General features: G+C 37.0%; 2 protein-coding genes across 3 annotated transcripts in view; one reads left to right on the top strand and one right to left on the bottom strand.

Moving 5' to 3' along the window:
- FRMD7 (FERM domain containing 7) overlaps positions 1 to 1,165 on the top strand; it is a 55,060-nt gene extending 53,895 nt beyond the window's left edge. The window contains 1 exon segment of the mRNA XM_030846519.2: positions 89 to 1,165. Coding sequence (XP_030702379.2) covers positions 89 to 1,165 — 1,077 coding nt within the window.
- A 2,161-nt stretch (positions 1,166 to 3,326) lies between these two features.
- Positions 3,327 to 26,719, bottom strand: part of STK26 (serine/threonine kinase 26) — a 65,153-nt gene continuing 41,760 nt past the window's right edge. For both annotated transcript variants that reach the window (XM_030846557.2, XM_060292129.1), the window contains 10 exons: positions 23,674 to 23,904; positions 15,668 to 15,724; positions 11,103 to 11,211; positions 10,860 to 11,017; positions 9,755 to 9,940; positions 8,527 to 8,675; positions 7,175 to 7,268; positions 6,688 to 6,750; positions 6,469 to 6,605; positions 3,327 to 5,416 (listed from right to left, as the gene is read on the bottom strand). In XM_030846557.2, the coding sequence (XP_030702417.1) occupies positions 5,392 to 5,416; positions 6,469 to 6,605; positions 6,688 to 6,750; positions 7,175 to 7,268; positions 8,527 to 8,675; positions 9,755 to 9,940; positions 10,860 to 11,017; positions 11,103 to 11,211; positions 15,668 to 15,724; positions 23,674 to 23,904 (1,209 nt within the window). In that variant the 3' untranslated portion in view covers positions 3,327 to 5,391. The remainder of the gene's footprint in view (positions 5,417 to 6,468; positions 6,606 to 6,687; positions 6,751 to 7,174; positions 7,269 to 8,526; positions 8,676 to 9,754; positions 9,941 to 10,859; positions 11,018 to 11,102; positions 11,212 to 15,667; positions 15,725 to 23,673; positions 23,905 to 26,719) is intronic.

Here is a 26,719-nt window from a genome sequence, read left to right as displayed (position 1 = left end):
TTGAAAATTCAAGGCTGATTTAGATCCCTGCCCCCACCCCAACCAAATGGTTTTTTCCTTCTTTCACCAACATGTTCTTTCTCTCAAGGTGGAAGATTTGAGACTAGCCTATGGCAGTGGGTACTACCGAAATGTGAATGGAGTGCACGCCTCTGAGCCTGTGCTGGACAGCAGGAGGAGAAACTCTGCAGTGGAGGTGACCTTTGCAGCCGAGCTGGAGCATTCCAAACCAGAGGCAGAGCCCACATCATTACATCAGTCCCAGAGCAGTTCCTCGTTCCCTTTTATTTATACAGACCCTGTCTTTACCACTGACCCCGATCCTGACTACTTTGAGGAAAGGAGTCCTCTAAGCTCCTTCCAAACAAGCTGTAAGTTTGCTGACAATCACACGAGCACATCTTCTGCCCTTATAAGCAAAGTGAGTCCAGCAAGGCAGCTAACTTACACAGATGTGCCCTATATTCCTTGTACTGGTCAGCAGGTTATTATGCTTCCCCAAGTCTTCTTTTATGTGGACAGACCACCCCAGGTGCCCAGACAGTCTCCAATCATGGCAGAGGAAAGGGAAAGGCCAGACAGCTGTCTACAGCCTACCGCAATGAAGCCAGCCAAAAGAAGCCCAAGGAACCTCAGAATGAAGAGCTTTCAGCAAGACTTTCAAGAACTCCATGAAGCTATGGCCCAAACTACTGGCAGGGGCAACCTCAATGTAGATCTAGAAGAGGAAGATCCAAATTTAGAAGATGCATTTGCATATAACATTCAAGAGCCAACCCCTAAACGGTCCCAGAGCCAATCAGACATGAAAACTATCCGTTTTCCTTTTGGATCAGAATTTAGACCTTTAGGGCCTTGTCCTGCTCTGAGTCATAAAGCTGACCTGTTTACATATGTGTTTGCAGAGCAGGAGTTTCCAACAGTTTTAGTGGATCAGGGAGCAACAGAAGGGTATGTAGCTAGTGAATCCAGTGATTCTGAATCAGAGATTCTTAAACCAGACTACTACTCTTTGTATGACAAAGGAATAAGTTCACCCACGGCCAGAATCCGCTTGTCTTCTGGTAGCCTACAGCTAGATGAAGAAGATGAAGATGTCTCTTTCAATACATCAAGTGCTGAAGATACGACTTTGTGAAAACCACGTAATTACTTTTTAGCTTAAAACGTGAACCCTATGAACATTTCCAGGCCAATTCCATGTTACTAACTTAGGTGAAACATAAGGAACCTTCTGCAAAAACCACTTTCTTTGTTACTATGCATTGGTATTAAGGGACTCTTCTAAGATTAGGCACTTAGCTTATGAAAGATCCAGCTCTGCCCCATTCCTCAAGCCTCACTCTTCTATTCCCTCTGAATCATTCTGGAACATGCCCTTTCCTCACCAGCCCCATAGCAGAGTGAGGTGGGTATTTGTCATCTCCATTATACATTTCCCCAAAGAGACATTATAAACGAAGGTCAGGCTCTTCAACACTGAAGAACAGTGACAGTATGGATTGACCTATAGAATTGGGTTCTGATATCATTTAGCGGTTTAGTAGACTGTGAGTGTGTTGGTCATGTTGTTCTTAAACAATACTACAACTAAAGGTTTCAGTCCTCATTATTCATGTGGGACCCAGTAAAAATGGCCCTGTTTTATGTTAAAGACTTCAATTTTTTTTTTTTTTTTTTTTTTTTTTTTTTTTTTGCGGTACGTGGGCCTCTCACTATTGTGGCCTCTCCCATTGCAGAGCACAGGCTCAGCGGCCACGGCTCACGGGCCCAGCTGCTCCACGGCATATGGGATCTTCCCGGACCGGGGCACGAACCCGCATCCCCTGCAATGGCAGGCGGACTCTCAACCATTGCACCACCAGGGAAGCCCCAAAGACTTCAATTTTTATAACATATGTTAGGGGGAGCATGGCTCTCCTATATTTCAGGAACAAGAAGGAACATAGATCCTCTCAACAGAACACAAGTTTATAATTAATCTAGGACTTGGCAGAATTCTAAACCTCAGGAATTCAGGAGTTGATCAATTTCTAAAGCCAGACATCTGCCTGATGGGGATAATATGATGTTTGACTTACTCTCTATTCTTAACTAGCTATAATATGTAGTGAAAGATAAAAGTTAACATGTTGGTCTGTTTATGTAATCTCTCCTGTAAGCATTTTTTTTGCCATATCTTGTTGTGTGCATGTAGGCAAGGAAATGAGATGAATAGCATTTTAATAAAGAGTGATGGAAACCCATCTATTTGAAAATTAAGTTGTAAGTATGAACTTCATTTTGTTTCAGTCAGTTTCAGAAGTAATTGGCTCTAGCCTATAATTAAGGGAAGGGACATTTAGAGAACAAGGAAAAGGAGGGAAGCAGGTAAAAATGTATAGTCAGGGATGGAGAAGTGGTAGAATTGGGGTAGCTGAAAAAAAAAGGATAGTACTCCAGGCTGAGTTAATGAACTAAAATTCTATTTTTTTTTTTCAAAATTCTACTCTTGGCCGATTCAAAATTTTTCTATTATTTCCCTTGGAAGGTATAGCATTCTATTTGAGAACTTTATTTTCTTTATTGATTTTAATGGTAAGAAAAACATATTTACAAGATAATGTTAGGTAGTGACTTCAAAGAAATGATGCAATTATGTAAGCAAGCTATTTTTATATATGACTGAATGGAGAAAAGATGGATGGAATAGTTTTCTTACTCTCCTAGTCCTTACACCACAAAAATCCCTTTGAATATACCTCACTCTACCTCTTTCCAACATGCTAGCACTTTCCTTCCTGCTCCTGGAATCGAATCCGGTAACTCACAAGTCTAGAATAGCTATTTAATAATAAGAATATATTGAAACCCAATCACCTATATATTAATCCTATAGATACTCAAAGCTATATTAAGTTCATCTTTGACCTTTTCTCTAGGAAAAACTCAAATTCTTTTAGGATTATATGCTATTTCTCATCTCAGTTTCTAGAAATCTTTGTGAAATTTGTTTCCCCCAGAGAAATACAGCGTTCAAATCTGTATAAAATTTCCTAATAAAACTATAACTAGGGTGACCATAAAGTTTATTGTGTAACCTAGGAAGGACATTTTTGAGTGAAAGAGGACTCTATTAATAATTTTGTCAGGACAGGAGGCAGAAATCAGGACATATTCACTGGAGCTATAATCAATGTTTAATAAAATGTGAAGAATACCTTCTAGTTTCCAATGGAAACACTGGTGTAAAAGTTCCAACAATAAATGAAAGGGGACAGGAGAAATGATTTGAAACAATTAAAATACCACACCATACCCCCACCTCAAGAAAACTAACACTGGGGACCAGGAAATTTAAATATTTATTTTTAACCCCCCCACAAAACACTGAAGTTTGCTTACCCAGAAACAGTTTACAGGACTAATAACTATAATGAATAAGCAATACAATTTTCTATCTATGGTGCAGCTGTGCTGTACAGTTTCAAATAATCAATTTAAAAATTTGTTGCTTTTATTTTTACAAAAATATTCATTTGATACATGATATGAGCTGCAAAATTACCACCAGACCTCTACAAATTATAAACTGTAATTGAGTTTCAGTTACATAGCAGGTGAAAAATTTAACTGAACTATTACTTCAAAATACAATGTGTTAAAAGTAATTATTACAGTATAGGCACCAATGAAAAAATTTTCTTGGCATGTGACACAAAAACAACTTATTCAAGTGTCTGTATTATTACAAAAAAGGAAGAGGTAATGGCCACTTTGACTAAAAACTGTATTCTTCACTTGAAGAAAATCTTTCTTCTAATATTTGGCAATTATTCAGGTTTATTAAAATGACTTTTGTGCAAAAACCAAACTGTTCAGACCCAAACATTAAAACATTAACTATCAAAACTAATTAATATCAATGATTCTACAACTACTGAAATATAGCCCCACTTCAGAACTTAGGCAGGCATAATATATATACTGGGCTTAAAAGAAAAAGGTATTACCCATGTAACAGTACCATAAATATAACTGAAAATTAACTGTACAGTCTAACTTACCTTTGTACAGACAGAAATCATCCTGTACTATGGTTATTTTCATATGAACTAGAAAATGCTTATTTAAATACCCTTTCAAAAATGAACAAATGATGTTTATGTATTGGATAGTTATGAGGAAAAAAAATGTATAAATAGTTTATAGGACATTTTATGACCATGACAAAAATATGCTGGTGTAAATTATATTCATACCTGTTGATCAGGTATTTATAATCACATGATAATCAGCTTCTTTTAAGCTCCCCAAATCCAAGCATATAATATGCGATTTGAGTTGATTTTAAAAATGAATTAAAAACTAATTCTTCCGGTATTACCAAAAATCCATCCTTGGCTAATTAGTACTGCTTTAACTTTCCAACCATGTTAAATAAGGGTCAATTGTGTCTTCTATAAGAGAAAGTAAATACTGCACACCAAGAGGTACCTCTGTTGCTACATGTTGCCTCTAAATGTTTCAAACGCAGGGCTCTCAGATGTAATCATCATTGAGCTGCCTGGAATATCATACCCACTTGGGAGAAGAGTCAATAGTTTTCCAGGTTTCATTTCTAAGAGCTTATTAAAAACTTCTGCTTTGGGCTTCCCTGGTGGCGCAGTGGTTGAGAATCTGCCTGCTAATGCAGGGGGCACGGGTTCGAGCCCTGGTCTGGGAAGATCCCACATGCCTTGGAGCAACTAGGCCTGTGAGCCACAACTACTGAGCCTGCGCGTCTGGAGCCTGTGCTCCGCAACAAGAGAGGCCGCGATAGTGAGAGGCCCGCGCACTGCGATGAAGAGTGCCCCCGCTTGCCACAACTAGAGAAAGCCCTCACACAGAAACGAAGATCCGACACAGCCAAAAATAAATTAAAAAAAAACCTTCTGCTTTAAGAACGTGTGACTTGTTTCCGCCTCCCCACCAGTAGTCATTTTTAGAATATGCTTGTGTTTAAAAAAAAGCTTTTTGAGGCTTGATGATTACAAAAGTTGAATATTTAGGATGACTTTGAAAGACCTGTATGTTTCATAACTGTACAGTTAACTAAAGATCAAAACATGAAAGGTATTCATCCTAGTAACTTAAGTAATAATGATACCTAAAAGCAAAACTGCATCTCAACATTTACTAGAATACAGGTGAAACTATAGTATTAAAAGTTATTCCTTACAAAATAATCTCTTTAAAATATAAAATGATAAACACCATCACAAAATAGTTGAATAGCTTCTTCCAAATCTTCAATGTCGCAAAGATCCAAAAGGCACGTGGAGCTCATGAGTTAAGCATTGTTAAGCTTGAAGTAGCTTTGGTGGGTTTCTCTGGGTCCATATGAAATAGAAGCCACTAACAAGGAGTTTCTTAGGGGGATTCATCTGCTGAACACCTATAAAATTAAGAAAAACTTAAATTGATATATAACTATGCATGTGTCTATTTTACATCTGTATGAACTCTGCAATGAAAGAATTGATTCAGCAAACAAAAATTGTATTGCGTCTCATCATGTAAACGTTAAAATGTAAAGCAGTTCAAAAATCCCTTCTGGGTCTGATTTTACAACTTCCAATGATTTGTTTGCAAATTGGAAAAGAGGGGAGGTTTCCACTAAAAACTAAGGGATTTTAAGAGGGGCTTTAGCTGATGAGTATAAATAGGCTTTATCAGCCAGAAAGATCTAGGAGATTATGTGTTTTACAGGCTGTATGGTTTGTTCCAACTTGATCCCAGCGGCATCACAAATACAAAGGAATATAAAGATGCACTGAGAAGCAATATAATGGGATTAAGGCTAAGATTAGTAGTGCTTTTTATAACTTGCTTGAGCTAAGGAGTTGTGTTTGTATATGCATACAAAAGTCTTGTTTTTAAAGGGAATTTAAAAATTAAATGTAAGAACTTTATTGAATGTGAACAAAGTTAAAGCAACAGTTCAAGAGGCAGTATAGAAACTGAAATCAAACATAAGAACATTTTAGAGTCTTCATTTGAGTTTCTCTACCTAAAATCCTTAACTTTTCTTATGGGGGTTAAACTTAATGAACTTTAGCACTGAAACAATGTGAACAGCAGTGTAATAAGAGTAGTGGCAAGAATGAAAGCATTCCTCAATGGTATTTACAAGGGTCCAAATAAGAATATGTCCCCTGACCTTTTGTCTGTACTCCTACTAACAGGGAGAGGAAAAAAAAAAAAAAAGCCAGGCCATTTCGTTCAGTGGAAAACTACCTTGTAATGCCCGAAGATAATAATTCCAAAAGCTAATGTTTAAGATGGGCAACAAACAAACAGTTTTCAAGCATATGACTATTAAGAATTGACTTTGTTAGGAATAAACAGAATGACTCAATCAAGTAGGTAATTATATTATCGCATCATAAATGAACATGCAACAGAAAATGTCAAAATAGTTTTTTTAAAATGACATTTCAAGCTTACTTTTGAAATTTTTCAATTAATTTCTTCACCATTTTGTCTGTGATGCCAGGGCAGGCAGCTTCAGCCACAGCAATACTTTTCTCCAGTTCTTCGATTGCCTGATTCCTGCTAGCATTATTCTCATCCTGCTGTTTAAGCTGAGAAAGATCAATAGCTATAACATTTAAAATTATTATACTTCTTAAAATAGATATCCAAAGCTAATGAATCTGTACTTACTTCAGCAAATGCAGGTGTGATTATCATAGACAAACAGCTCAGGGTTTGTACAAGATCTTGCTCCTTTGAACAAATATTATAGATTATACACATGACATTAAAATAATCATTCATGTGCATTCATTGGAATCCTCCTCCCAAAAGACCCAATACAGGGCAAGTTTCCATGCTTTCTTCCCATCACTAATTCCCATCCGTCATCCAGAAGTTCTCTAACTTAGAGGATTACAACTGATATACATGATTCCACTGGGTTTAGATATCTCTAGGTAAAATGCATTTTAAAACATACCAATGGCCACTTAAATGACTTCTATGACCTTTTCTTAATTAGCTCAAAACGAATGGCAAATGAAACCTACTATGGACACAGTGAGGTAGATGAGCGTTTAGGGGTATTAAATTCTAACAATTTTTGGCCATCATACTCTCACTATATAGTTCGAAAAAGTCTACCAAGAGGAAGTGATCATCTCCATATACATACTGCCCCATTCTGTAGTTTCTTTGGATCAGGCTTCTTTCGCACGGTGGTAAAGCTCCATTCAGGATGAGTATTATTTTCCCTGCTGGTGGATTCCCTAAAGAGATTGCCAAAGATACTTCTATAAGCTCCTAAATGCTACAGCTTGGTGAAAATACCTAATCAATGCAGCCAGACTCCGAACGGAGAATTGTCCCGATGTATAAAAAATCATTTGATCTCAGTTTCAAATCGACGCTGCTTTTTTTTTTTTTTTTTTTTTTTTTTTGTTGCTGTACGCGGGCCTCTCACTGCTGTGGCCTCTCCCATTGTGGAGCACAGGCTCGGGACGCGCAGGCTCAGAGGCCATGGCCCACGGGCCCAGTCGCTCCGCGGCATCACCGGGGCACGAACCCGTGTCCCCCGCATCGGCAGGCGGACTCTCAACCACTGCGCCACCAGGGAAGCCCTCGACGCTGCTTTTTACTGAAGAGTAGCAATGGTTCTCAACTCTAAGTGTGTACCAGAATCACATGTGAAGGTCTCTTACTATATATAAAGCCCTGCCCCAACCCCTTCCCACTGACTAGATCAGGATCTCCTGTAGTGTGGCTTGTGATCTTTTTTTAATTTTTATTTTATATTGGAGTATAGTTGATTTACATTTTTGAAAGGCTCCATGGGTGACTCTCATTGGGCAGCTAAGGCCAACAACCATTAGAACAGAGTAAAAACAACTATCCTGGTATTTTTCAGACCTTTTAAAAGTTGGGCAATTTCTCATAAATGCAAGTAGTATATCTAAAGAAATTTGGTGTTGCCTTTGTGTCAATTCAGCTAGCGAAGGAGTAAATTAAATTACGGACTTAGAGGTTAAAATGTTAGTATAAATGCTGCAGTTAAAAAACAATGCAACTTTTTAGGGTGTACAAATGAGATATAAATGAATATTTCAATGTCCCGGTCTGATCACGGTTTGGTACATGGCCAAGAGCTGGGAAACGTTAGTTCTCCAGAGGGATTTTGCAGGTTGCCATCAAAGTAAGAGAAGACATTGCTCCTCATCACTTTGGGCAAACTAGTAAAACACCTTAAATCGAATTTTGTTCCAAAATTTTGTAATATACTCAAGTATCCACTAGGGGTTAGACCGAGACCATTTAAAACTAAAGCAATTCACTTCTAAGAAAAAAAACGTGTTTCCAAATTCATTGTACTTCACAGACGGTGATTTTAAAAGATTTTCACAGTTTCTAAAGTCAGACTTTAGAATAAGGTTTATATTTTATGCTAGAGAAAGCATATTGGATCACCGTTAAAATATATGCAATATTAAAATGAGCTATCTACATAAAAATTAAATAATTGGTACATACGAATCAGAGCCCTCAGAATCAGATTCGTCATCACTGTGTCCTTCCGCCTTCCATCTCTTAAATCGATCTATCAGTTCAGTCAGATAAGAAGTCTTCTTTGAATTTTTTACAATGAATTTATGTTTCAGAAGTTCTTTAGCTGTAGGACGCTAAGGAACAAAAAAGAAAGGATGCATGAATATTTCTAGGCTCTTTTGATTGCAAGGAGTGATAAGAAATCACTTCAGCTATTAAGCGGAAAGGTGTAAAAGTATGTCTGCAGATATGAGGATAACTAAAATGCCACAGGACAATAGCTAATTCTACTTTTGAAGTGGCTCAAGGCAACCAAATTAAATTCACTACTTTGGTACCAATTTGCTAAAGCCCAATGGGCAAACAGTGGCCTACCTACTAGCAACAGGCAGAGAAACACATGGCAGGACTTTGATAATTAAGTAAAAATTTTAAAATGTTTCAAAATAGTGCTTTAAAATACTTTTATTATATTTACTGTAAATTGGAAAAAAGAGTGAAAACTAGCAAGGCTGTAACTTTAATTATCTGCACATATCATATGACCCCCTTCTTCATCACACATTAATTCATATCGCATCTAAATACAAACACCAGGTGCTGTGGGGGATACTTTTCCCCCTAGTATTTTATTACTATGAGAATAGCCATTAGCAATTAAAAATTGTCACATCAAATTCAGTTCTTGTATATTTCTAGTTTCTCGAAGTCATCGGGCAGCTTTATTTTAAAAACAGTAGAACAACTGTAATCAACTTTGCCAAGTAAATGAATGGAGCTCATTAGACTTCAGGAAACGTATACAACTTCATGTTGGAATTTCTGAACATTTAAATTAAAAATAGTGAAACGCAAACAACTTTTCATGAAAAATGAAAACACAGTTGAATAAAAATCATTGTGAATAGTTATACATATACTTTCATAATGACACCCTAGAAAATGAACTTTATTTCCCACTGAAATAGGAAATGATCAACAGAATAAAGAAGAAGCTAGGGACCATAGAAAAAAGAGAAAAAGATGCAGAGGAAGGAGAGAAGGAACTGCGGATCTTGTCAACAACTAAACAAAATTAGCAACATAGAGGGAACATAGAGGGAAGAATCTTAGACAGTTTTCACAGGCACTGTATTCCTCACTGTTGAACAAACCACACTGGCTCTATGTAGATCTGATCATAGAAAATAGTAGTCATAGCATATATACTCACAAATGATGGATCTTTGTTCAGGCAAGCATCAATAAACTCCTTAAAGGATTTAGTAAAGTCTCCGACAAGAGTTGGAGGATTGTTTTTTGGAATAAGAAACAGAACTCTCATAGGATGCATATCGGAGTTAGGTGGCTCTCCCTTGGCTAGTTCAATAGCAGTAATTCCCAGTGACCAAATGTCAGCCTAAGGTAAGGAGGAAAGAACAATTACCTTGAAATTCCATTCCAACATAATGCCACAAAATAACCTGTGGAGTCTAACGGTCATACAATATGAAAGTGTCTCAAGAAATGTGATGTTAATAAATTTTTATTAATATAATTCATTTATTTAAAAAAATGATCGAATATTCTACTTTGTGCCAGGTACTGTATTCTAGGCACTGAGGACTCAGATGGTGACCAAACCAGACAAAATCCCTGCTCTCAAGGGGCTTATGTTCTAGTAGAAGAGACAGATAAATAAATAAATAATAGGATGTCAGATGGTGCTAAGTTCTGTGAAGAAAATAGTAAATCAGGATAAGGGAATAATGAATAAGGTAAAAGGGCTGCAAATTTACACAGGATGGCCAGGGAAGACCATTCTGTGTAGGTAATGTTTAAGCAGAGACCTAATTGGGAGAAAGGCTATTCCAGATAGAGGGAGAGGCAAGTGCAAAGGTCCTGAGGCTAGAGGGGACTTGCTGTGTTTATGGACCAGCAATGAGGCCACTGTGGCTGAAGCAGATAGAAAATAGAGGGCCAATACAAATTAATTTAAAAAAAAGTGGAAGTGAAGAGAGATCAAAAAAAAAAGAAAATAGAGGAGAGCGATAAGAGATGAGCCAGAGGTAGACAAGGGCCAGACTGTAGAGACACACATATGTGATAGTAAGAACTTTGGATTGTATTCCAAGTAGGATGAAAGGCCACTGAAGGGAAGAAGGTCCAAATATTACCAGCAACAAGGGAACGTATGATTTACCAGCAACAACTGACGTGACTCTAGCTTTAGGAATACTTTAAAAGGAAGGAGTATTAAGGCAGTTTATTAAATAGGATAGTACGCTATATAAAACTTAATATTAAAAACAAAATAGTTTGTACAGGTAACACTTTACTTTTGAGTCATAAGCTGACTGCTGGATAACTTCAGGAGCCATCCAAAATGGTGTTCCCACAAAGGTATTTCTTTTAATTTGTGTATCTGTCAGTTGGCCAGCAACTCCAAAGTCAGCAAGTTTCACATCTCCTTGTTCTGAGAGCAAGACATTGGCAGCTAGGAGGGAAAAAGAGATGAAAAAACCCTCAGCTTCCTCAGAATGCATCTGTTTTTCTCAGGTTCACATTAGACTTCTGTATACCTTTTATGTCTCGGTGAATTTTCTTTTCTGAATGCAGGTAGTCCAGACCTTTCAAAATTTCCTTTAGCATGGTAGCGATCTGGAACTCATCAAATGGACCAGCTCTCAGCTTAGGGGGAAAAACACATACATACATATACATGTAAAAGTTTGGAACAATGAAGTTCGAACTTGACATTCTCTTTGAAATAAGAGAATCGCTTAGATATATGAAGCAGTTCTGTTTATTAAACCAATATTTAAACAAATGAGAAAATTTTAAAAGGTGAGGAAAGTTAAGTCAAAGGGCAGAAAGGGTTTTTTAATGATTAAGTTTAATCTTGAAAGATAGTACAACCTATATACTAGCTCCAAATCCTAAGGTTCTTAAATATTTACATCAAAGATCTAAGAAACATGCTTAAATAATGACAGAACTAGTTTTCTTTTTCTCAGATAGGAAAAAAGAAATCAGCTACTTAAATTTTGGCATTTGCTGTTTAAAACTTATTAAATATTTACACCGAACTGATTTTTAGATCAGACGGTCCATAAGATTTTTGCAGCAACCAAATTTGATCATATAGGTCAGCTGTAGCACAGTTCTTAGCATTTGTGTATTTCAAAAACATTGTAAAGCATAGAACCTTTTTTGAGACTCAGATTTAAATTTTAGCTAGGAATATAATAATTAAACTATTCAGACTTTCATTGTAAAAAAATATCAAATCATGGAGGGATACGTTTTTTCAAATAAATGTAACACATTTCCCTGTACTAAAGCCAGTAGTTTTAACTGCAATACAAGGAAAGCAATGATTAGGTTTCAGGAGAATTTGTAATGGAATATCTGAAAATCTCTCCTTAAAATAAATGGTTATTTTAAAATTCTGGTACCTCATAAAGCACAAACAGTGGACTGTACAATATTATTACAGGAAAGGGTGGGAATCTAGAGTCAGAGCTGAGGTAGAGTTCTGTTTGCTGGAAGGAGGGAAGAGGTGGTGAAAATCAAATATTGCCCACTATGCCTCACACTGGGAGGGATTCACAGCTCTTTGGCACCTTCTGTATTTCATCTTTCATGAATGCCATATTTATTCTGAATAAAGGGCACTTTCATGTTGAAATTTAACAGCTTAAAATAGAAACCACACTTCAGTCTCACCATTTAATATTAACTATGCTCTGGATATATAGTATACTCCAGGGATGTTCATAGTTCAATAGGTGCCTTTCCTAGGTAACATTATCTGTTTACTTTCAAATATATCAACTTCCACCCCAAAAGTTTCTTTTTAAACAGCAGTGATTAAAGTCATCTAAAAGGTGAAAATGGCATATTATTTTATTGATTGCTGGCAATGAAATTCTGAGGTACTACCAAATAAGTTAAAGATAAATGTCATACTACGTAAGATTAGTACTTAGTATCACTGATTATAAAATGTTGACAGGGCCAGAGGAGGTATACCCTCAGTCACTTAGGAAATTGGGCAAGGTCCATATAAAAGATACTAGCTATCATTCTGAAGGATTTCTAAAAGTGCCCTGGATAATACAGAATTTTAAAAATATATTTAAGTAAAAACAAACAGAAAAGTGATCCGTCGCTTATCTGGTATACTTAGGTCCAGTTTAAAATTCAGTAAAAGTAAAATCTCACTTAACTGGGTACCGGAGGGGGATGGTAGGGGCGCCTGGGTGGCAGGGAAATGGGAATGGGGTGGTGGTAGAGCTGCGTTTTTCTTGTTCACTATCAGACAGAAAACTGTCCCAAACCTTGTGGTTAAAATGTTTCCTTAGCCATGATGATAATGATCAGAAAAGGAGAAATAAGGGAGTTGGAAAGAGAAGGAAGGTAAAGTAGATGGAACACAGATTGCTTTTTAAAAAATTTCCAATGCAACCTTGGGAGAGATGACGCAAGATCTTGGTCGACTGTCCCTGGAGCGCACAACTGAGCTTCTCTCCAAGGACTGAAGACCATATCACGTCTCTAATAGCTAACACTTCTGCCCCCAGGGCAGTGTACTGGCCTTGTGTGATTTGCCTCTGTTGTCAACTGAGGATATTCAAGAGAGGGACATTTTCCCTTTCAGAGACTATCTACTTGTGGGCTTGGGGGTGTTCCCCATACTCTTTTGACTTCCAGCCAGTCCCTAATGCACCATGTTTTGTTATGCTTTCTCTTACAGTTAGCATATTGTTTCCAACTTTTTCCCTTGGTGCTCATGTTTTATTCTCTTAACCTTATTATATGTGTTTTTGTTGTAAGTCACTGCAATTCTATTTGGAAAGAAGTAAGGTATAATCAAGTCAATAAAATAACGTACAGTATGCTCAAAGTCTGTTCACATACAACTAATTATTTTTGTTAGAATGGGAGGGAATCTTGAGGTATACACTATATAATGTTGACATCAATACTGGTCATACTCATGTTCCATTAGTCAGGCACCAGTTTAAGGGATGAACACTCTACCCAGCATCCCTCCTGATTTCTCTTGTCCCTGGTAGCAGTGCCCTCCTCTAAGCCTGATCCTTTCTTAGATTCCCCCAAATGATAGCATTCATTCGTACAGGACTATATATGAAGAAGAAGTAGCACATTTTCTCATCACTTGCTCTGCCTACAAAGTCCAGTCAAATGAGGTTTATAATTAAATCACAATATCATTAAGCGTTAGGGCTAGAAAAACAGAGTTAGATTACTCATCTAATTTCTTCATTGAACATTTGAGGCACAGGTTAAATGGCTTGCCCAGTATTAGCCAGCTAGTCAATGGCAGAACCAGGACTAGGATCTAGGTCTCTTGATTTTAAGAACATTTTAAGTTCATTGAATTTATGCTAATAGGTATTTGTTGTATTTAGGTGGAGATCAGAATGGCAGAATGAGATTATGATCTCACAATCATTTCATTCAGAGATTTCATAAAACTGACCAAACTACTACTGGGGATACAGATTGTATTAGTTAGGGCTGGGCCAGTGTCCAGTGCTTCACATTGCTATCAGAAATCCGATGAAAGCAGTGCACTAACTTTGCCAATGCCTACAAAACAGGGAAGTGACATGGTAAGCACTTTTGGGGGCAGTTAACTGTGATAAATTTGGAAAGGGTTCTTAATATTTAAGAAGTGGAAGGAGCCTCGTGGAGCAATTGTGAGGCTTCTTGTGGAGCTAATGAAAAAATTATTGTGTAATCAAACCACGTGACAAGAGAAATAGAGCTGAGATCATTTAACGGCAAGAGGAGAATGAGACCTGACTCCATAGGCATGAAGGATTATTATCCAAAGAAACACCAGTTATGTTCTCTCACTAGAGAGGAGAGAGAAAGAAAAAAATGAACTCTAGCTTTAGGATATAAGAATTACATTAGACACAAGGAAGGATGACCTAACTCAGCAACTGATTAAACTGCGATGAATTCCTAGAAGATGAGGCTCTCCATCAAGTTTAATTACCATTTCTTTAGAATGGTTTAAGTATGGTTCTGTTTAAAGGGAAGAAAATCGCTTATGGTCATTTCTGTTCACAGGATTATCTGAAACTTTGGAGTCATTGGCAGTCAGGATGAAAGCCTTTAAAAAATATTTGATTACTTTCAGTCAGAAAAACTCATCTCCACTTTAAAATATAAGAATTAAAATTACTTTTAGAAACAGCAGACTCTATAATTTCAAAGGCAGAAGCATATTATATAAAAGTCATATTATATTAAACATGGAAGAGGAGCTTAGTGCAAATTCTTTGTTTTATAGGACATCCAAGTCCAAGGAATTTATGTGTCTGGTTCACAGTCACAGATTTAGTTATAAATAGAGCCAGCGCTAGAACCTCAAACTCCCACAGGCCAGCCCAGTGGTTATTCTACTACACAAACTTGTCTCTAGTCATTCATATTGCATTTTAAATACAATGTCATATTAATAAAGATTTAAAAGGCGGGGAACAACACTGACAGAATCACACCACTTGGGGAAAACAACCAGTGTTTCTCAAAAACATTTCATGCACGAACATATCTTCATTGGTTAGAACTTCTCCCGCATACTGCAGGATTGTAGCAGCCTGGTCCCTGCCCACTAAAATGGCTGTGGCACTTCCAAGTCATTGTGACAAAGATGCCATCACATTTCCAAATGACCTATAGAGGGGCAGAGAGAACTCTGCAGAGAGCTGGGTCTGTAGGCCTTCTTGGTCAGAACCCAAGAGCCAATTTTAGAGACAGTTATCTGAATGATATCTTTTTTAAAAATCTAAGAACACTGAGTCTTCTCAGGGATAAGCATGTAAAGTAAAACTCTAAACTGACGGCAACTGTCACACGCTCATTCCTAATTTGGGGGGAATTTTATTTTATTAAGCTGTTTGCATTTCTTATATACTTTAAGAATGCCAGCAACGTGCAGAACCCTGCAATATAGCTGAATCTATATAAGAGTAGTAGTCCTGAAGACAGAGTGAACATATTAACTAAACACCTGCTTAGCTTGTCCAAAAACCATTGCTTACTCCAATTAAAAGAAAAAAGTGCAAGTATGGATATATGTGTGTAATTATTTAAAAATACTTACAAGATCCAGTGCTGAACCGCCACCCAGGTATTCCATTATTATCCATAATTTTGAACCCTGTAAAAGCCATGAAATAGTTTAATAATGATAAACCTGAGCCAAGTAACATACTAGCATAAATGTTAAATCTGACATACTAATGTACTGGTTCTAAAATACAGGTTTAAAATTAGTTGTTTGGAACTCAGAATATATTTTTCCATAGACTATTACAAATGAAAGTCAAGTTCTGAGTCTTGGCCCTCCCTGAAACCGATTTACCATATGATATAGCTAAATAAATAACACATTATTGTTCCTTATTGTTTAACTGTTAGCAACTTTTATAAAACCCAGAAAAAACCATCGCTTTAAATTATTTTGAATAATGATACTGAAAGGAAAAGACAGTTACACTAAAGAATGAGGAGAGAAAAAAAAAGAATGAGGAGGTAAATAGAGACTTGTAGAAATTTTGAATGGGGCTTCTGGGTACTTCCCATGTGATTTTAGAGTTTGAGGACACTGGGTATTGTGCCTTATTTTAGTTTTTGGCTTTTGTTTTAATGTACTTTACAACTTTTACCAACCAGGATTAACGGGGATTTTTCGTACACATATGGAACCTAGAAAGAACATTGACCCCCCTCTCCCCAGAGGTAAATGGATAAGAGAAAGGGAGTGTGTAGCTTAAAAAGCATTATGATTAATTCATGTAGAATTAACTTCACTGTAAGTTGTACAAGAGGAAATGGAGCTCATGGGGGAACACGTGTGTTTGAATTACAAAACAGGTGTACACACACACACACACACACACACACACACACACACCATTCAGCTACATCAGATAAAATTTGGAATAAATCATTAAATCATTTTTCTTTCAGCTATACTTTGAAATACGGAAGACATCTCTCTCTCCATACCATTTCATGAGTGGTATTCTCTGAATTACTGTAGGACCACAGAATTGACTGAAAGCGGAATGGTTGGTTTTGCTAAACTGGCCAATAGCCAAGTTGTGAATGGATTGTGTTCCAAAAGTTCATTTTTAAGTAAGATGTTTGGAATTTGGAAAGCAAGCATTTTCCCATAAAAATAATGCCTAGGTTCCTGGAGCAGTGTCCTCCAAAAAGACAATTTAACACAAAGGTATCCATAGTATAGCAGAAAGGATACCAGAGACACTACCATTTATACCATAACAATGTTTCTAGGGGAAAATATATTCAGTGTCGTGCTTCGATTTGGGATGCCAGGAACACATCTCTCACCTTTACAGTCCCAGCTGTGGAATGAAGATTCTCAAGCTGTTGCCAGTAGTCCTCAAACTCCAAAATCCCTGGGAAGTACTCAGGAGTTCCATTCAAAATTTCCAAGTGTCTCCATGAGACTGGGGCTTTATTATGGCAGAGAATGGACTCCAATAACATGATGATGAGTGTTTAGGGGACACTGTAGTGGGGGAATGGGTTGTGGTGTAGGGTAAGGGTCCGGGGAGGGAAGGCTCAGTTAAATTAAGATGCTGACATTATGTAGAATGTATAAGAGAAAGAAAGGAACAATGTCCCCCGCCCATCTTGACATCAACTCTCTCCTGTCACAGCAGGCCAGCTTGAACTGAGAAGAGAGAGTGGTGTATACAGTAGGCAGGAGAGGAAATAAATCCCCCTAACAGTGGGAGAGGAGAAGAGTTCCAGGAGTGGTTCATGTAACTTGTTTCCATGTATAGAAATTAGGACTCAGAACATGAGAACTGTGAACCTGATGAGTCTTCCTATTTTTTTCTACAGAAGAAAAAAGTTTTTCTCACAATGCCGTACAGCCTGAGAAGTTTATCTTTTGCCACGTTTTTTTTCCTAAGTACTACATTCTACCTCATGAATTCAGAATGCTTCCCATTCACCTGACATTCAAAGAAAAATAAAAAGATCTTATAAAACATGTTTATCTGTTTTGCAGTTCTGCATGAATGAAAGCGCCTGTTTTCCAAGTTAAAAACAATGTGTATCTTTTTTTTGGTACCGATTCAAAACAGAAACCTACCAAAATGTATTCATAGAAAGCTTAAAAAGTCAGTAAACTTATGACTAAGCAAATTCCCGATCTGAAAAGAAGGCTTCCTCTTTGCAAGCAAGCTATTCAGTGGAACTAGGACTCTTCTGAAACAGGCAGGGAACCAGAGCTGCCTCATAGCTTTTCTGGCTGCTTCCTTCTGATTGTCACTTCTGCAGACAAACCTCGCTGGAGGATGGTCATAGGTCCAAACATTCAGAAGACTGCGAGGCAGGCAGGGGAATTGAAGCGAGGCCCGAGTGGGCACAGGCAGGAATGGCGAGCCAGTGGGGCTCCTCCCTACTCAAGGAAGCTTAACCCACACAGGCTCTTACTTGTTCCTTGTCCACAGCAGGTCTTAATGAAAACACCAATCACAAACCAAACCCAACCAAAAAACCTAGACCCTGTGTTTGTATTCTTTTGGGGGACTACAATTTCTATCTTTGATTTCTGGTAAAAGATGTCTGTGTTGGAGAATGCAAATATGTATGTTTGGTTTGTTCTTAAATAATTTAAAAGACTAAGTTGATATCTACATACTGGTTTACAAATCCAAAAGAGCCAAATGACTCTAAACCTCTAAACCATAACAATATATCTGGCACATTTAAGTATAGGAAGTCCCTGAAGGAAAAATGTCACTTCTCCAATTATAAAATGATCCAAATGTTTTAACAATGGGTTGGAGGAGTTAAGTTTAAAGTCCTGCAGCAGGGACTTCCCTGGTGGTGCAGGGGTTAATAATCCGCCTGCCAATGCAGGGGACACAGGTTTGAGCCCTGGTCTGGGAAGATCCCACATGCCTCGGGGCAACTAAGCCCACGCGCCACAACTACTGAAGCCTATGCGCCTAGAGCCCGTGCTCCGCAACAAGAGAAGCCACCACAATGAGAAGCCCGCGTACCGCAACGAAGAGTAGCCCCCGCTCGCCGCAACTAGAGAAAGCCCACACGCAGTAACAAAGACCCAACACAGCCAAAAATAAATAAATAAATAAAATAAAGCCCTGCATCAACATGGGTGGTCAGTTAGGGGTTAAGAAATGGCTCTCTGTTCCAAAATTCAGAACGCCTAAAGAGTAAGTAATTCAAGAAATAGTTACAGATGTAGAAAACAAAGTTATGGTTACCAGGGGGTAAGGGGGGAGGAGGGATAAATTGGGAGATTGGGATTGACACACACACACTACTATATATAAAATAGATTACTAATAAGGACCTACTGTATAGCACAGGAAACTCTACTCAATACTCTGTAATGGCCTATATGGGAAAAGAATCTTAAGAAGAGTGGATATATGTATATGTATAACTGATTCATTTTGCTGTACACCTGAAACTAACATAACATTATAAATCAACTATACAATAAAAATTTTAAAAAAGAGTTAAGTACTTCAGAGTTATACTGTTTACTGGGGAGAAGTTGGAGCCTAGTTTTAACAAATCACTGGTGTCTGGAGTATCAACTCCATCACCCCATGGGGCCTTTGAATTTGCCACTAAAGCAGACACTTGGCTATAGGGGGGAGAAATGCTACTGTGGAACTTGGAATTCATTTGCTCATAGAAAAAACGTTTAAAAAAACATTTAAAATACCCATTATATATATTTATGAGATAATTATTGAACATAGATCAAGTACATGTTGAATTAAGTAGGTTGGTCTATGAAGCAGATAGCCAATCATAACACTGACCACATAAACCAGCATGTGTAAGTAAAATAAGCCAGTCACCAAAGGGCAAATGTTGTATGATTCCACTTATATGAAGAGTCTACGGTAGGGAAACTCATAGAGACAGAAAGTAGAATGGTGGTTACCAAGGACTACGGTGAGGAGAGAATGGGGAGTTATATAGTTTAACGGGTACAGAGTTTCAGTTGAGGAAGATGAAAAAGTTCTGGAGATGAATGCTAGTGATGGTTGCAAAATCACATGAGTGCATGAAATGCCACAGAACTGTACATTTAAAATGGTTAAAATGGTAACTTTCGTGATATATATTATACCACGATAAGAAAAGAAACAGAATGTGAAATCTTATATAACTGCAAGGAATAGTAGAGATCATCTTGCCAGATACTTTACCACCTTGGAATCGTTTTCTTCCAGTCTAGAATGCCTTGTCTATACCCCACCCTCACATCCCAAACCCTATCAAAATCATACTCAAGACCCACTTTAAATGCTATTCCCCACGTTTTGGGTTATTGCACTTGAGGTACCTACCCACAGATAAGTGGGAGATATGAGACAAGTTAGATATACCTATCTGGGGCTAAGGAGAGAGGCTGAAACCAGAGACATGAATTTAGAAATTGTCAGAATAAAGTAGATGAGACCGACCAGGGCAAATATGCAGAATGAGAGGAGTGCACAGAGTAGGTGACGGAAAAATAAATATCTGCTGAATTGAATCTAATATGGGGCTTCTTAGAGGTGTATTATAGGAAGTTTAAAGCTATTCTTATTTTGAGAGAAAAAAACACTGTACAAGGAGGAAATATTTCCCTCTCCAATTTCCTTCAAGTTTTATAAGAAAACTATGATTTTTAAAAATTAAAGAATATTCCAGAAATATTCCAGAAACATTCGCCATACTTCGGAAATAAGCACACACAAAAGTCTCAGGAAAAATAATGAGAAGGAAACAAAACTGTACAGACTCTATTCTGGAATATTTTACTTCAATCATTCAATTCTTTTTTTAAAATAAATATCAGTCGTTGTGGTATGTGGAGGGGGGCATATTTCCTTAACATAAACAGAAATCTAAAAGCAATTTTCAGCAGCAAATAAAGGCATGATTCAAGTTCTATTCAATGCCTGAGTGAGCTTCATTTTAAGATTTACATCGAACTAGAAAAATATTTAAAGATTATAAAAGATTCTTCCAATGTTATGAGATCAGAAGGGAAGGGTTTGCTTATTTTAGCACTCATCATAAAGACTAACTTTGTCTGTCAAGAAAATCTGCAGTGAAGTAAAATTAAAGGAAAATATTGTGGTCATACTGATGTGTCTGTCTGGTTTTTACTCTTGTTTTTAAAAACGAAGTTATACAGTGAGCTCAGTCAAAATGAATACCTAGTACATTTCTGCATGTCTCAAGGAAAGTGCTACAACTACATACAGTTGCAGAGAGCATATAATTTTCTCTCAAGTGCAATAAATTTTCCTTCAGCTAACAGTGAGGGTCTTGGTTATGTCCTGTGTTAGGACAACCTGAGAAGAACCTGTATCCTACTTTACTCAATTAACTTGACTCACAAAATCTCCCATGTCATCTGAAACGGAAGGATGGGCCACAACAAGAACATAAGTCGATTGATGATGCAGTTCTCCGATGGTACTTAGAGGATGTAGCCTTGATTTCACTGACTGAACTAAACAGAACCCTGTTATATTTGATGTGACTTTAGTTTAAAAAAATTTAAGCCTGTGAAGTCACACTATGGTTTAATATAAATGGAAAATAAACAAGTGGTCAATTTAAGAAAGTAATTTAAATAAATGGTATTAAAGAGTTATAAAATCATATTTCTTTTTCTCTGTGCATATATATGTATATCCATATAGAGATAATATGTGTGGGTACAGATAATCTAGATACAAATGTAATCAACAGCAGCCATCTGTGAATTTCTACAATTTTATCATGAAGTAACATGTTCTTCAAAGTAGGCTTTCTCATCATGTATTTTAATTAATGACGGGTAAACGAGATAAAAATAATGCAGTTTAATTCTGTAAGAAGACATCTTGGATAACAGTTTTGTATCACTAACTGGCCTGAGAACATTCAACAATCAAGATTTGGAGAAAACAAACTATCAGTTGGATTTATTAAAAGATTAAGTATTTTTTGGGTGACCAGTACATGTACACTATGAGGAAAATTTTTTAAAATGTGAAATCTTAGGAATAAATAATAAAAACAGAGTTATAATTCATTTTCCATGTGAGTACTGAATATGAATAAAGAAAGATTGTAAGCAAACAATAAAACTCAATACCATGTCAGTACCCATTTTCAATATAATATACAATAGTGCATTTTAAATAGGGCTTCTTTAATATAAGTCAGTCACCAAAACTAGCTTATCTGATACAGGTGCCTAAAAATAGCAAGTGTTCAGATTTGCTCTAGAGTGGGTCTGGAATTACAAGGATTCAATCCAGAAAGAGTAAACCAGAATAAGCAAAACACACACACACATCACCACCAACAACAACAAATTCCCTGGGCTGCCTACAACCCCGCCTGCTATGGAAATTAGAAGGGAGACTTAAAACCACTGAGATTGAATGACCACCCCCATAGGATTCCTAAAAAGGAATCTGACCCACTAAATAAGCTTTTTAGGAAAGAATATAAAAGCAAAGTGAACCACAAAGAATCAAGTAATTAGGTATACAGTAAAATAGAGTAATGGCTAACACTTAAAAGTATATTGTATAGGAGCTACCAGCAGTATCACCTCCTCTTGGAAGCCTTTCCTTCATACCATCATGGAAAAAAAGGGTAGAGGTGACCATTTTCTTATTTATGCCTCATCTGTACCTTGTACACATTCAATCACAAAATCTACACTATTTTAGTGCAATATGAGACTGTGAGCTCTTTAATGGTAGGAGTTGTTCACTTTTACATCTCCATAACCTAGTACAGTGTGTGACACATAGTGACTGTTTGGCTATTTAATGATTCATTCTACTATGCATTAATGCCACAGTCACCTAATTCACGTACTATTAGAATAAATTAGGCTCTGTGGGGAATTCCCTGGCAGTTCAGTGATTAGGACTCTGCGCTTCTCCTGCAGGGGGCCTGGGTTCAATCCCGCACGTCGTGCAGCGCAGCCAAAAAAAAAAAAAAAGGTTAGGCTCTGTAAAAAGCCAGGGAAATCGATGCATTTCTATATCAGTATTAACTAATATAGATAGTTTATCCTAGGGTATATTTGATCAGCAGAACATAAAAAGACAGCATCAATTTTTGTGCAGGCCAACAGCCTGATGGGTTATAAACACACCCTTTTGGCCTAGAGATAGATGGACAAACAAACAAACAAACAAAAAAAACCTTCCCCGTTGTAAGCTCTGAAAATCAAAGATCTAACTAATACTGCCCTCCTTTAAAAAATATCAATATGGGGATACATTTTTTAAATTTTAAGATAATTTAAACTCTAAGCTAGATTTTTCTAATTATGTATTGTTTTATATTTCAATAGACACAAACCCTGACTCTATAAATATGAAACCCAAGAACTCGGGTTTTAGTCACCAAAGAGTTTTCTGTGATGCAGTAATAACTCCATCTGCTGGAACTTCAGGTGTCTGCTAATTCCATAATCCTAGAAACTAAAAATCCAACTTTTTTTTGGTGGGGGGGAACAGATATTAATCTATTTAATTCCATTTCAACAAATATTTATCATGTACTTAAGATGTGCCATGCTCTGTGCTAAGTGATGTGAAAACCAAGACGGGTTGAACTAAACTCCCTGCTGTCAAGAAGCTTACAACCTAGAGGGAAAGAGAGATGTGTAAATAACCACCATAACTCAATGGAATAGTGACATGCTTACATATGCCATTCATTCTGAGGTTGAGACAGACTGGACCATTGAGAATAATGTGTTAAAAGCCCAGGGAGAAAGCTCTTTCCAGGCAAAGGATACGTCTCAAGGCTCAGCTGCCTTTCTGTTCCTCTATCAACCCAAAAGTTCAGGTGTGGAAAAATGTTGCAGCTGAGTACTGGGATGCATTCAGGATACAGCTGCTAAATCTAGAACCAGCCTATTTTGGCACTACAAATGGAGCTGAGTTCTGTCTGGAGGCCAAAGGCTGTCAAATCCTAATTTAAGACATTGCCTTTCGAAAAACAGAGTTAAAAAAAAAGAAATACTTATAATGAAAATACCTTATGACTTAAATAATCCAGCGTACACATTACCTTTAAATATGATCCATAGTATTTTGTTACATATGAGCTGTCACACTGACTCAAAACAGTTATTTCTTGCTGAATGTCTTCAATTTCATCTTCGGCTTCCTCAAGGTCTATGATTTTAATAGCAACCACTTGCTGGGTACGGTTATCAATACCTTTGAACACTTCTCCAAAGGAGCCTTTTCCAATGCGTTCTAATTTTGTGAACAGTTCTTCTGGATCGGCTATATTATTCTAAGGGGGGGCGGGGAGAGAAAGAAAGGAAAGAGCACAAACATTTTGCATCAAGTTTTTAAATGAAGGAAAATAAATCACATAAGACAATACCACATTTTTTAAAAAAAAGCATGCAAACTCCCTTGACTCTCTGCACGTGCTTTGTTAGAACAACTGTATCCCAAATGGCCAACTAGTCCATATTCTACTGGATCACCCACACAAAGTGGGCTTAGCTGATCCTGCTAAGGATCACAATCTCCTATAGCAAATGTCTCTGGTGCACACCAAAGGGCCAGACTCTTTTTAGAATAAAGCAGCTGAATATACACAATTTGCACATTAATGCAATGGTAGTGATAATGAGAGAATACCTAATCTAAGCTCTAGGTAGGTGAGTTGTTAAAATTCTTACATTCCACCAGCAAAATGTTACCTTTTAAATCTCTCTCTCCAACTTGGACATCCTAATCACTGCACCTATACTTCTAAACCACCATATAAACAACACAGAGCACAAAAGACCCAAGAATCTACAAGTCCTTTTTTTCTTCTTTACTTGGGATCCTATCTGTATGTAATGTTCTTATCAATGGCTGAAATAAGATTCTATGCTTTTATCATGATTGCAAGTACTCATAAGGAAATGGTAATATGTTGAACTTTCACAACACATCTCACAGTAGGAATCCAGAATAAATCAACATTTTGCTACAACAAAATCTGAGTCAAGCATAAGGTTTTAGGTTAACAGATGTATAGGCATGACTTAGATTTATAAATTCACTGCCCTTTCCTGATTCAGAAATATCCTTTATCTAACAGTGTACAATTCTGAATTCAAATTTTACTCCCACAAGATAACTTTTGACCTTACTTAAACTCATATTGCTGAATATATACTACTGATCAAGTAGAAAAAAAGATTTCCAAACCTCACAGAAATGGCATGTTATTAATTTATTATTTTTTATTTATTTTTATTTTTTCATGGGAAGGTGTTTTATTTTAAATATAGCAGTGTATACATGTCAATCTAACTTATACTTAAGTGCTTTATTAGTCCAGACCCAAAACCTTACTTTGAGTTCCTTCAAAATATAGAAGGATGCTATATAGTTCTGATGAACTGTCTATATTTAATTTGTTAATTGGACCTAGATTACCTGTTCATTTATTACAGTTGAACCTGGTCATCAATTTCAGGGGACAAATTATTGAGATAGCATGTTCCCTTACATCTTCTTTTATTAGACAAATAGATCATTAAAGTTTATTATTTTTCTGTCAAGTTTGTTGCACCATCATCACCAAATAGACCCAGTAAACTGCCTGCTTTTGAGTAACTTAAAAACTTATGACTGATTTTAAAGAATTTCGCCAATTTTTCTTTTTTCAACCAGCCTAAATGACAGTTCGCACATGACCTGCTAAATGTATAAGCTTCCCCATTCTCCTTGATTGGATTTTTTCCTATTTCTAAAAGACACTTTCCATGTATGCCATAGTCTCTTTGATATGGCAAGCTACTTGTTTTATCCCCACCCACCTCTAGTATTCACATGGGACAAATACATCTTCAGCTGCCCATATGAGCTTTTAAAAATAGTTTAGGCTTCGTAGGTTGCAAATGTTTCTTTAATGCTAACATTTTGTTATAATACCTTCTCCAAAACTTGCGTACCATCGTTATTGATTTACTTGGTGCTTAATTTCTTACCAAGACATTGTATAATAGCTAACCCACAAGTTACCTCTTCCTACTTTTGGTGATGGTTCTTGTCTTTCTAGTACCTTGCGGCAAAAATACTCACCAAATAGCTCAGTGATAGGTTCACCACCCTATAACTTCCTAAATTCAGTGAATTTGGAAAAATAAAAAGAGCAAATCTTTCAGTATTTCTGACGTAACTACAAAATAATCTAAAAGTTATAAATATACCATTGATTAAAAAGTAGACAGTACTGGGCTTCCCTGGTGGCGCAGTGGTTGGGAGTCCGCCTGCTGATGCAGGGGACACGGGTTCGTGCCCCGGTCTGGGAAGATCCCACATGCCGCGGAGCGGCTGCGCCCGTGAGCCATGGCCTCTGAGCTGGCGTGTCCAGAGCCTGTGCTCCGCAGCGGGAGAGGCCACAACAGTGAGAGGCCCATGTACCACAAAAAAAAAAAAAAAAAAGTAGACAGTACTGAATATGTACTTTCCGATAACACATTCTGGACTAGGAGGTATATTAACTCTATGATGAGATTTTCTGTTGTTGTCGGAAGAAACAAAGATTAAATCCTAATCTTCTTAATTCGTGTTTTAAAAGGATTTGACTGAAACAATCAACCTTAGGGAGAACACAGCTGTTCTTGATTTCTATAATAAATGGGTTCCTGAAAGTATGTAAATCGAAGATTTAAAAATCAAGTCACATTTTGAATTTTAAACATGCTCTGAAGTGAATCCTAACTCATCAATAAATATAATTTAAGATTTTCAATCAAGGAATACCAAGTTGGAAAAAGAGAAAGATCTCTCATTTACACAACATTTGCACTTCCCAATCTTTTATTTTGGGACTAAAACTTCTCATGCAAAACCCCAATTTTCAGAGTGGAGGGAACCTTGAAAACAAGTTTTCATTCGTATAACCTCATCTCCCTGACTTCCTGAATCTGGGGTAGATAATACCTAAGTTCTAACTCCCCATTCACCACGTCGCCAGCTTCTTAAACCAAAGTAAGACATATTTCCTCTTGGTTTTTCATGCAAGGGCAAAAGTCAAGTAAATAAATGGTAAACACTCCAAGCAATGCAATTTAAAAACCACCTTTATAAAGATGCTG

This window comes from Globicephala melas, chromosome X (assembly GCF_963455315.2).
Source record: "Globicephala melas chromosome X, mGloMel1.2, whole genome shotgun sequence".
NCBI classification, from domain to species: Eukaryota; Metazoa; Chordata; class Mammalia; order Artiodactyla; family Delphinidae; genus Globicephala; species Globicephala melas.
Note: the sequence above shows the minus strand (reverse complement) of the source record. Positions and strands in the feature narration are given on the sequence as shown.